The following is a 12,384-nucleotide window of genomic DNA, read 5'->3' as shown; positions in this document are numbered from 1 at the left end:
AAAATACTCAAGTTTTTCTTTTTGAAATTTCTTCAAAAACTTTTTTTACGTTGTTAAATTAAGTCGCAATGATAAAGCATTTATGTTGCTAATTAGTTTTGCGTCAAATTATGAATTCATGTTATTCAGATATTCCTTTATATTAATTAGTTTTTACTCAGTTTATTCAGTTGCCTAAGGCGCAATCGATTTCCCACTCCTTCAACTTTGTTAAGATTCAAAAACAAATGATATTTCCGGACTTTATTCTGTGAAGACATTTTCGTCGTCAGTTTAAAAGCGAATTCCAACTAAAGGAAAAATATGAATAAAAATTGAATGGATATCAAAACCAATTTCAGAGCTAAAAAACTCATTGCGAATATTTTTTATATATTTTTATTTGTATATATACTATTATATATATTTTCTTTTATTTAATTTAATTTATTTGTATGCAAAATTTTGATAGTCAACTTTGTCATTTGTTCAAAAGGATTTTAAATTTTTGTTTTTTGTTTGTTTTTGTTGTGAGACATTTCCTTTGTTGTGCTTTCATTTTCATTTAAATTTTCGGCTTCTTTAGCTTCGTTTTCGTTTTCGATTTTGATTTTGATTTGATAACATTTTTATGGTACGAATAGGAGCACACATCTACATGTGTCCTTTTAACATAAATATTTATATATTTTTGTTTCTAAATGAAGCGAAGCATTGTCATATGTGTTGCAGGATGCGAGAGTGCATGGCTTCCCAATTGTCATTTTACATAAATTTCCTTTCAATTTTAAAACAAATTTTATTTTGCTACATTGTCACATATTTAAAAGGTTTTTATGTAATCGAAAATATATACATAATATATGCCAACATATACTGCTCTACCGCTTGGAGCTTGGCGCTTGCCGCTCTAACGCTTTGTGTTCTTTGCTCTCCTTTGAAGCCTCTGATGAGGCCTTCTCTTATCCTGAGCACATCAGTATTGGGCACAGCATGTTATGAATTTGTCTTTATTTTTGGCACTTATGTGGAAATGTTGCTGGAAAAATTGGTATTTGATAGTCCTCGCTGTGCAAAGATGTTTGTGCCCCACGCTGTTCCACTGACGCTTCTGTTGAACTATTGGTAGCCTCAGTTGGTGTGGTGTCGGCGCTAGTGTATGAATCGGAAGACATTGGAGTAACAATATCACATTCATTATTGCAGTTGTTGTTATTGTAATTGTTAATGTTGTGGCTGTGGTTGTGGTTGTAGGAGTAGCCATTATGCAAACATGTCATATCGTTCCAATTTGTTACAATAACAAATTCATCATCGCCGCCATCAAAGCTATCATCTTTGTAGTTTGTACAACTCTGATTTTGACCGATATAGTAGCAGGCTTCGGTGTCACAATCACTGCTCTGGCATTCACCGCTACACTGTTCTTCGTCGCCCAGTTCATCCTGCATTTGACAAACATTGTGATTGTCACCTTCAGTCAATTCATTGCTAATATTTGGTTTTTGAGTCCAATCGTTTTGTAATCCGACAAATATTGCGGTTTTCGGTACGCTCAAGAGGAACGAATCAATGTGATAGATACCATCGCCTAGAACCGGAACATCCTGTGGATAGAACATACAGAGAGGCAAGTCGACAGGAATAACTAATAACATAACTAAACAATAACAACAACAACAACATGAGTAGGAACAATATTTACAGTGGAGAAACGTATGAATTTTAATTAAAGAAATACGAAATCAAAAAAGCAGAATGAATTCCGAAACTAAAACTAAAATAAATAAAATAAATGCAACTATGAAGGAGACTAAGAGTGGGAGTGGGAGTGGGAGTGGATGAGTGTTATAAGCAGAGAATACGGCATGAAGTTAACAAGTAAAACAATCAGATTCATTGAAGGAATCAAGTAGTAAAGCATGTATTCACTATGGAAAACTGAGCACAAAAGAAACCAAAGCACAACTAGGAAGGAAAAGCATTTTCGTTTGTACGGAATACGAAATACGGAATTTGTGAACAGTTGAAAGGATAACTTTCTGGTAAATGAACAAGTGTAGTGTAGTCAGTGTAGTATACTGGAGTTCATGGGATTATGTTGTAGTTCAAAGAAACACATAAAATTGACTTACGCCAAGTTAAGACTCAAGATAAGCATTCCGTCTGCAACAAAAAAATTTTGACGCATTCACCTTCGAAGCAGATGCAAACATAGAAAGCAGGAAACTAATTGCAAGGACGCACATTATTACTAAATAAGTAAAAAAAACAGAGCAACCGAAAAAGAAGATAACAGGGAATGTTGTTTTGGCATAATGAGCTTGCTTAAAAGTGCTTCTCACTCGGGGAAGATGTCAGCAGAAATATTAAGAACTCACATAAGAGCGAGAAAACTATAGCTACTCAAAAAATGCCACAAAAAGAAAAAGAAAAGCTGAAAACGCATATTTAAAGATAAAAGTGGATTATGTTTAATTAAAATAAGGTGGATGATGGAAGCTCTAAGTAATATAAATGTGAGTGCTTCCAATGTTATGTGTTTGTATAAATGTACGAAGCAACAGGACAAAAAAGGACTTTTTTGAAGTTGTTATGGAAAGAACTTTCAAAGGACTAAGTTGAAAGCATGTGATTATTATTTTTATAAAATGCTTTTAGAACTCCAAAAATATGAAATTTACGTAATTTAGTTTTAAATCAAGTTCGTAGTAAGTGTTCGTAATTGAATAATCTACAATCAGATGTTAAAAATGGCTGGTTATCTAAATAATTAAAGATGAACTACTCGTATCGAATCTATAATAGCATTGGGGTCAATTACTCCTGATACTCGTAGCAAAAATAAAACAAGTTGTAGGACAGATAATGATTTCTGGCAGGTCTATTCTAAAATTCTGAAATCTATGGCAGTCGGTCTCGCTGACCATCTTACTTGGACTCCTGTACGACTTCTTCACACTATTTAGTTATCAAAGCATTTTAAATCCAAATAAAGTACAGAATATGTTTAGCGCTCATCATTTTTGCTGAAGAGCTAAACACATAATTACTTATAAAACTTGACTTCATAAAGTCAGAAAGATGATGAACTTTAGATGAATATTTCTTCTTCTTCATTGTCGCCACAACTTTTACGCTACTCATTGAAAATATATCTAGTCGGATAGCATACCTGCCAAATAGCAGGTAACCGGATATACAAACTACGGCCTTAGAAATGTTTTCCTCCTGCCAAATATCGATTATTCTGTCATACTAGCCAAGACGTGAAATAATGCTAAGGAATTGTTGGCTCTTGAACGACATTTTTTTTAACAATAATTCAAAACTACCCATAAGTGTTCTCATACCGCTTTTGTTTGTGCCAGAAACCCAAATAAAATATATTTTTATTAGTTTTAGTAAGTACGCATCTTCCTCCTAGATTGCTAGAACCTCTACCTGACAAACATTACAGTAGTCAGTTACAACACTAAATTTTTTGAAAGGACTTCAAAGCTTAATACTGTCGTAATAAAAGTGTAGCATTCATATTCTTTACGAGATAAGTGTTTTCTATTTAGTTCTCGGCTGAATACGCATCTTATACGGTCTGGAAAACTAACAAATTTGTAAAATTTCAAACTGGACCGAATGTCTTTCGCACTATAGCACTATACTTTTAATCTCAACTTGTTTTCTAATGAGGTGCAACGACGGGGTGTCTAGGTATACCTTTTGTACTTTATTTGGATTAGACTCCAAAGCATTAGCAATGTAAAGAAAATGTGTTTGTTGAACCTTATTGAGTAACTTCAGCTTGAGCTTTAACTTGTTTTAGTTACTGATTTGTTAAAATTACCAGTATTATCATCTTCTTCCTTATCAAACTAACTGTTTCACCAACAAATGGAAGCAGCAATAAATTTCATTTCCCTTAGTTTGTACCCAGCGAAGAACTTTTGTAACTAATTTAAACTTTATTTCTGCAATATAGCCTTCATCTTTAAAGGATTTTACTAAATGCAATCATGGGAATTGCAGCTTGTTGTAATTGAGTATCTAGAATACTTAGAACATGAATCACAACATTCAATTCATTTTTACTTTGTGGAGTTATCAATTTCATTTTCTTATGAGACTCGTACAGTCCATCCAATATATAATTATCATTATAATCAATTCATAAAACGGACTCACAGCAAAAAGCAATGCAAACATTGTCGGCATTAAAGTGGAATTACATGTTATTTCATAGCTATAAAAACAAATTTCAAATTCCTTCCAACATTCTGCTCCCACTGCCTGCACATACGACACAACTTCGAATTGGCAAGAGTGCAATTTTTCTTATATCCGTTTTGCGTTTTAACATTCTAATGTCGGAAATTCTGTGTGAAAAGTCCGCAAAAATAAATTCTGCTTATTTAAGAATTTATCAGCCATTTCAGAGGAGGAACATGTTAGCACCAAAATGTAAACCTAATCAAGTGTAATAGTTTTTAAGTGTGTGTAACTGCTCCTGGCCAACAGACAACGGACACACAAACACCCATGACTGCAGCAGCGACTGACGGTTGGCATGCCAGTTATTAACAAGTCCTACTTTAAAGCCAAAAATAAAGGATGAGTTTTTAACATTAGCTAGTTTGCTTGGTTTAGTTTCGCAATAAAATGTTTTAATGGATTCCAAACAGGAGTGAAACTTGACTTTTAAGTGAGTTTGAGAACATTCCTTCGTTCCTTTCATTGAGCGCTGGAATTACTTAAATCAGACAGCACTTTGATTGTGCTAAAAGAACTGAAGCTCTGTTCTAATAGCATTAGGATTAGTCGAGCATGCATCGTCGTGTCACTCATGAGCTTCCCCATATATTTTTGATTAATTGCTGGGAATTTTGCCTTATTTTTCTTTTATTTTCGGTGTAGAAACTTGCAATTCAATTTTTGTGCTTGAAATATTGCGGCAAAATTTTAATATGTCACGTTGAGTGCATACAATCGAATTTACAAGCTCCAGTTCCATAATGGAATTCCTTGTAGCGATTAATAAATAAATAAAATTTGTACCGCAATATTGCATGTTGTCATCTTTCACAGTTGGGAAATTTACACTTACAAGCATGTCGTCTTTCATCCGCCGTGAGCTGGTGTTTGTGACAAACTCAGTTGAGCTATCAGAAGCAATAACCTTCCTTGTCGCGACATGCACAGATCCTATATCAACATTTTACTCACAGTTGACTAAAAACTGCAGCCTGCGGCCTTGTTTAAGCTGCACGTGTGCGCCCTCCACTACTTAATACTTGAATGAAACTAGTCCTTACTAAATGAAACTGGCTTGGCGTGTACGTATGAATTAGTTTATGGCTGTGTGTGTACTCTTGTCATATTAAACATGTTTGGTGTTTACGTGTGGGAGCGAAAGTATTCGTGCGTTTCATGAAAAATGTTAACAAACAAAAATGACAGCAAAGTAATTTAAATAGAATCCTCCAGCAAACACTATTACCACCAGCAGTCATCCTAGCACATTGCCACTGCCACTGCCACAAACCCACATACAACCGGAACTGCAAATATCACCAATGTCGGGTAAAAGAATTTAATAGACACAATGAAATGACAGCGGTACACGACTTGTTGTGACACTGGAATTTTAGTAGAGCTCATCTATAATGTTGTGCCATGCAGCAACTCTTTTATGAATGTGAGTAATGGAAATGGATAACAAATATAAAAAACAAGCGGATATATAAATATTTTTACTTTATTTGAATAAACAAGAAGAAATAAATCTCCACAGGATCTCCAGCCTGTGGCAGCAATTTTCATGCTGAACGGAGAATATTGCCTACAAGTCAAATAGTAAACATGACTGATTTAATATAAATTGTGGAACACATAAATTGCAGAATACATACTGCAACTGGTTGTGGTACGCAGGCCGCTGTGGCTACAGTATCATCTATTTGCTTAATAATAACAATTGACTTCTCTGCGGAATACAAATATTTCTTTTGAAATAACTTTTTAATGTCACAAATGATGGAAACCAATGTTGCACAAACTGAATCAATCGCTCGTATTTAGAATATATTTTTTGACGTACATATATTCAGTATATTTAAAAGTCCCTCATATGATAAATAAGTCAGCAAAAATATATGCTCTATTCCCTACAGTTCTCAAGTGTGCACTCGGTGCAAGCATTTGATAAACATGATAAGTAATATATAGTACAGCGAGGGGAATCAAAAGGATTTTGTTTATAAAATTTGTTTGAACATGAACGCTAGAGATTTTTTTAGAATGTTTTAATTTTAAAATTATGTGAGAATAGTAATATTAATTATTTAAGTGAAATAGACCATAAACTAAAAGATTGCAAAGATGCCTCTTGGAAATACTCGTATCACAAATTTGAATTTATAAAATAATGATTTTCGTATTCCAAATAATCCGAATATTTAAATAAAAGCAAATTGCCGGACTATTCTAACTAGTTATATTAATCAATTATAATAATATGTCTTAAGTGTCAGGAAACTGATAATTGTTATGAATAACTTAAAAGAGCAATTACTTAGCTCTATTTTTTGAGCAAATTGATAGACCGATAACGTGCAGTTATTAAAGTGGTTTAGTTAATGATATGCACTAAATGAAGACAAATAGCAAAAACACATTTTAGTGGAGAAACCAAGGACAACAATCTACATTCTACTCCTTTTTTTGACTTTTACTAATAATGTTGGAAACAAAAATCACATTATGTACCTTATCTACTTAAGTAGTATAGCTTTAGATTAATATGTGTAAAAGATTTTGTTATTCACACCACATTGATTTAATATCGTTAAAATTCCGACATATAAAAATATAACAAGCTTAATTAATTAACTTAAATAATTTAATTAACTTTTCATGGATAAATGATTATTTGAAATCATTTGAACGTACTTATTAACTATGCCTAAATAATTTAATATTAATTTGCTAATATTATTAATAATAATAAATTTGCTAATAATATTTATTATTAATAAAAATAAATAAATTTACTGAAGCATGTATATGCATATATCATTACCAATAAAGTAATTAATATCAGTAACCTGTATCAATATTATAATAATTATTCTTAAAGTATTGAAATCAAAAAATCATAATTATGAGAATAATAATTTAATAATTACTTGAAGAAACTTAAAATTCAAACGGGTAAAGAATAATTATACATAAATGATAAAATATATCAGTACATATGTAAAATAATATTACTTCAATACAAAATTGAATCAAATTCACTTATAATTAAGAAATTTTCACTCTGGAAATATTTAAATTTTAATTTTTAATTTAAAACCAGTAAAATATTAAAATAATTGCTTTCTCAAAATTTACAGCACAGGCATAAAATAATTTCAACAAAAAGAAAAAAAAATCTTGCAATGCAATGCAGCGAACAACGTGTGGTATGAGTAACTTTAATTGCAAACCTTCGAATAATAAAAGCAGAACAAACAACCAATAGCAACACAAAAGTAGCGCAGTCGGCTTAGGTTAACGAAGCCTACCTCAGGCAAATTAAACTCATAATTAGAAACGCGAGAGTGCAAGAGCAAAATGCCAGCGTAACGTGTCAGCAGCGCAACAAAGCAGCGGAACAGCAGAGCAGCAGAACAGCAGAGCAGCGAACCTGCACTGCAGTCTGCACTCAAGCAAGACAATATGCAAAAGCAACGAGAATGGTATTTTGTTTGTGTTTTGTTTGTGCAAAATGTACGTGTAAAATGGAAGTGTAAAATGAACGTGTTAAACTGTGTAAGTTGAGCACAGTGCGTTACCTAATAAGTAATAGGCACAGGAGTTGATATACACAACTAGAACAAACTAGTTGTCTACAAACTAGAACAGCCAATCAGTTTTTAATAAAAGTGCAGGTGGTTTGAAATTTAATCAAAATGCTAATCGCTACTAGCTAAGGTTGGGAGAAGAGTAGCAAACCTTTTGGTTTTTGATGGAGGAAATTGGTGCGCGTATAAATATTTCAGTTCTAATGTTGCTAGTCATTACCGGAGTTAATTTCTGTCTATTCATCACTTACCCGTATGATTTTCTGGTCCCGCATTATTTTGCGTATGCAATTTACAAGAAATGTGATTACCATTCCTCCTAAAATTAAGCCAAAAACTACGATTATTATGATTACATGTTCCGATTGTCCAGCAGTGTTTTTCTGTAAGCGAAGTTTTTAAAAATTTTAATTAAATATTTCTTTTTGTGTTCATAAATTTGTGTTAAATATTATAAAAAAATAAGCGATTGAATCAAAATAATCATTATTTTAAGTTGAAACGTACATCACAACCCTCCTCATCCCAGCGGAATTTGCAATTATCACGTCCATTGCATTTGAGTTCCTTTGAAATGCATGTGGCGTCCTCACAATCGTATTCATCACTTGAACAAGCTAGAGTGAAACAAAAATAAAAATATTTATATTTATATATTTACTATTATATATATGTATATATTCAGCAGATTGCACATTGTGGCATATATACAAGCCAGTGCATGCAACATATACAAAAAGACAACTCAAATTGGAAGTAGGAAATTTTGCAACTAAAAAATAAAACAAAAGCGAAATGAACAAATCACAAACCACAAACAAAGCATAAAGCAAAAAGCCAACCATTACGAAAAAAACTAAAATCTAGGCAGGTACTATAGTATTGCTTTGTAAATCCTTCATCAACTTACTATTGCCGCGATCTCTGAATGCTGTATACAATATGGAAAATTCTGAAGTGATTGCCTGTGGTTCGGCGTAGAATCTCATGTTCAAAATGTTTGACTCCGACGTAATGCCTTCACCGGCTGATCCACAAAAGTTTTTTACTCTGAAATATGGAAATTATCAGCAATGCATAACGGGATTAAATAAAACAAAACAACGAAACCAAAAGACACACATAAATATAAAAACTGGAAAATCATTTTAAAAGATACATAAACTAAAAATGATATCTTTCAAATGGATTTACAGCAAACAAATCAATCAGTACTTTATGCACATTGGCAGCTCGATTCTATTCGTCTGGCAATGGTGTGCCTTGCCGGCTTCATTCGTTTTAAGCACTGCTTTTATATGTCTGTCTCAAGTCAAGTCAGATGGTTTCTGTTTGTATGCATATCAAATAGTTTGTCTGTTTTGGCAAAGTAACTCAATTCGATAACTCATTCATCCATCCATCTCGGAGCAATTTATAACAACTACAAGACTCTCTTTTCGTTTCATTCTATTTCTATTTTATTTCAATTTTACAAGTTAAATTGTTATCCTAAACTAGAACAGCATATAATAATCCAATCAATGAAACACTATTTCACAGATAACGGATAACGGATAACCAGTCACAATACACGACAATATGTTTTAAAATTGGCTAAAGGAATTCCGTTCCTTTAAAAGGAGTGTTTTTCTATGGCATCAATCAACATGGCAACACTTTGCAGTGCAAATAATTTCAAAAGGGTTGATTAAATGGAAATGCTTACCAGTTTGTTTTCATATTAAAATGCTACTAATGTGTATATTCACATTTCTTAGATTACTTGGTGTCCTGTGGATTTGTAGCTAATTGAAAGTGACTGATCGTATAAAACTGTGGCTTATTTACTTAAATAAATAAGGGAAGAGAATACTTGTTTGCTTAAGCCTTATACTAACATTATATAAACTGAGTTATACGAAACTTGCTCTTCTCATTGATGATTTTTGGAATGGGGACTAAAATCAAGACCTGATGATAAACTTAATAAAGTTTAAAGGCAAAAGTTTTGGTTTTTAATTTGTTATAGTTTTTATTATGACTTTAATGTATTGAATAAATGGATTTAAGGCATATTTTAGGTTTCCTTCTAATTTACTTATATGTGGAGTTATAGTTGGTAGTGGTCTCATTTAACTCTGTTCAGGTAATTGTTCCAAATTTAAATTATGATGCCATTCAGTCTAAGATGCGAATGTAGATCTTTAAGGTATAAAAAAAATATTTCATATAATGCAATACATATGTAATGATGCTATGTTATAGATACCAGTGGTAGTACAGTACTCTAAAATCAAAACTAGGTTAAGCTCTAATAAACGAGCGTATTGTAATGTTACAATTTATGTCAAGTTAGATGTTTGAAGAAACTTAAAATTCAGATACATCTACTTTAGAAGAGAGAAGCCACTGTGTGATTTAAAAAAAATGAACAATGTATTTAATACAGATATAAACGTTAAGTCTTACCGCATTCTTAAGAGATATTAGAACTGCAGTTTTGTAGTTGGATAGTGAGAAACGAGCAGGTCATATATACTGTTCTATGATTCTCTGATATAGACGTGTCATTTTATACTCTTAGTGTGGCCTATGTGCTAAAGAGTAACCGTTATCTTTTGGAATTGATTTTATGAGAAGCCGTAAGCCACCCCTGACCAAATTGTCGGACATATAGTTTGCAAAAACATTCATTTAACTGGCTACAAATTTTGGAGTATCTGACAAATGTACAAATTCGATGTTCTACAGTTAGTGCAATCCATTCTGCCAAATATTTTATTATAATAAAAATGATTCAGTTATTTGTAAATATACCAATGCAAAGAACTCATATAAAGAATATTACGAAATTATTATACAAAATAGAGATGTTTTTCTCTAATATCTTAGGACATATGCAATAGTATTCATAAAATTAGGAAATACTGAATGGAAAATACCATAGACACAAATTAAATAAAGTAAAATTCCCTTTAATACTGTAAAGAGAATCCCCGATTTTTTCGTAATCAGTCTTTAACGTCTAAAATGAGAGATTTTGTTGTAACATATTTTACACTTAAAATTCTTTAAAAAAGTTTAATTATGCATCAAAGCTATTTAATAGGGTTTCTTCTACTGTATATGGATTGGTGGATTTCTGCTTAAACTTTAAATTATATTCGTTATGTAAACTTTGAATCTGTATATTTTAATAAATAGGAAATATCTTTTATGGTTACCTACCTTAAAGGCATAACAGTTTGCTCAGGGAAAATATCTAAAAAATTGACATTGCAATCGTTTGGTTTGTTCAGTCTGAACTGCAAGAACTTGACTTGAATCTGGAATGAGTAAATAAAAAAACATTTGTTTTCTTTTACTTATAAGAAAGTGAAAAAATTGCAATATATTATAATGAAAAGTACATTATAATAATAAATTTTAATAACAGTTCTTCACTAAAGTATTAATGTATTGTGCTATCAAATACCTTCCACTTATCCTGGACTTGTATTCTCCATATGCAGTCCAAAGCAATTTTGTTTTTAGTGACAGTTTCCTTGATACCAGTCGGCACATCTGTTGAGTTAATGAAACCTTCGTAGCCGTCTTTATCAATGGTACAGTTCAAATCAGTGATAGGAGCTAACAATGATAATGAGAACATTATATATTGTTCACTCCAACTGATTAATTATTCAATGAATTTTAATAAGTTTTAAAAACGACATAACTTAAATTCCAACATATATAAATTGGATTCTATTCTTTGCGATAGAGGTTGAAATGTTAAGATGCACTCACCTTCACGATTGCGATCAATGAACTCGTACACGGCAGTGAAACCGGAATATTCAATACTTTCATCCGAATGGAAATGCAGCCAGAGATAACGCTCCTTTGAAGTTATTTCATCCGGAAAATCTGTACCGCAATATTTTCCAATTAAATTTGAGAAACCATATTGTCCATCACGAATCTATTCCGATAAAAACATTTTATTGAACATGCCGCATTGAAATATTCCGTAAATAAATGAATATGTATGAAAAACATATTTAAAATACTACACAAATGACAGATTGATTGAGTGCAAGATTGCTTGATAGAATAAATGACTGAATGAATAAATGTCATATGAATTTGTCCGGGTGCATGTGTTATGTACGTGCATGTACTGCGTCACATATTTGTTGTGGGACAAATTTCTTGCTGAGTGACAGCTGATAAACAAATCTTCGCAACTGGCACCCTCTTCTTATCTGATGAATCAAAAATTGTTTTGTTCACTTTCCTAAATACATGGAACATTGACATCTAAACTGTTATTGAAGCGTTTTTCATTGTTATTTCATAATTTCAAAATTGGGAATTTATTTAAAAAGCTGAGATAACTCTTCAGGCCATTAATAATGTTAATCCTGTTGTTGCAATAAATGTCATTTCAAGCGAGGAAAAAAGGATTAAACAGTTTAATATATATTTCCATTTCGTATTCCTTTATTTTTCACATTCCTTATGATTGTATTTTATTTTACACTTCTCGGAAGCTGAGAGCTTATAAATTGCAAGCAGTGAAGGACGCGTATCTGACACA

At 32.0% G+C, this 12,384-nt stretch overlaps 1 protein-coding gene across 1 annotated transcript; it reads right to left on the bottom strand.

Moving 5' to 3' along the window:
* Positions 1-442: 442 nt before the first annotated feature.
* On the bottom strand, positions 443-11,961 carry LOC119667248 (neuropilin and tolloid-like protein 2). Its single transcript, XM_038076539.1, has 8 exons — positions 11,956-11,961; positions 11,592-11,766; positions 11,278-11,432; positions 11,031-11,128; positions 8,731-8,870; positions 8,328-8,437; positions 8,072-8,203; positions 443-1,586 (listed from the first exon to the last, which is right to left on the bottom strand). The coding sequence occupies exons 1-8, from the start codon at positions 11,959-11,961 to the stop codon at positions 990-992; spliced, it is 1,413 nt and encodes a 470-aa protein (XP_037932467.1). The 3' UTR covers positions 443-989.
* Between the last annotated feature and the right edge of the window lie 423 nt (positions 11,962-12,384).

This window comes from Teleopsis dalmanni, chromosome 1 (genome assembly GCF_002237135.1).
Source record: "Teleopsis dalmanni isolate 2A chromosome 1, ASM223713v2, whole genome shotgun sequence".
Lineage (NCBI taxonomy): Eukaryota > Metazoa > Arthropoda > Insecta > Diptera > Diopsidae > Teleopsis > Teleopsis dalmanni.
Note: the sequence above shows the minus strand (reverse complement) of the source record. Positions and strands in the feature narration are given on the sequence as shown.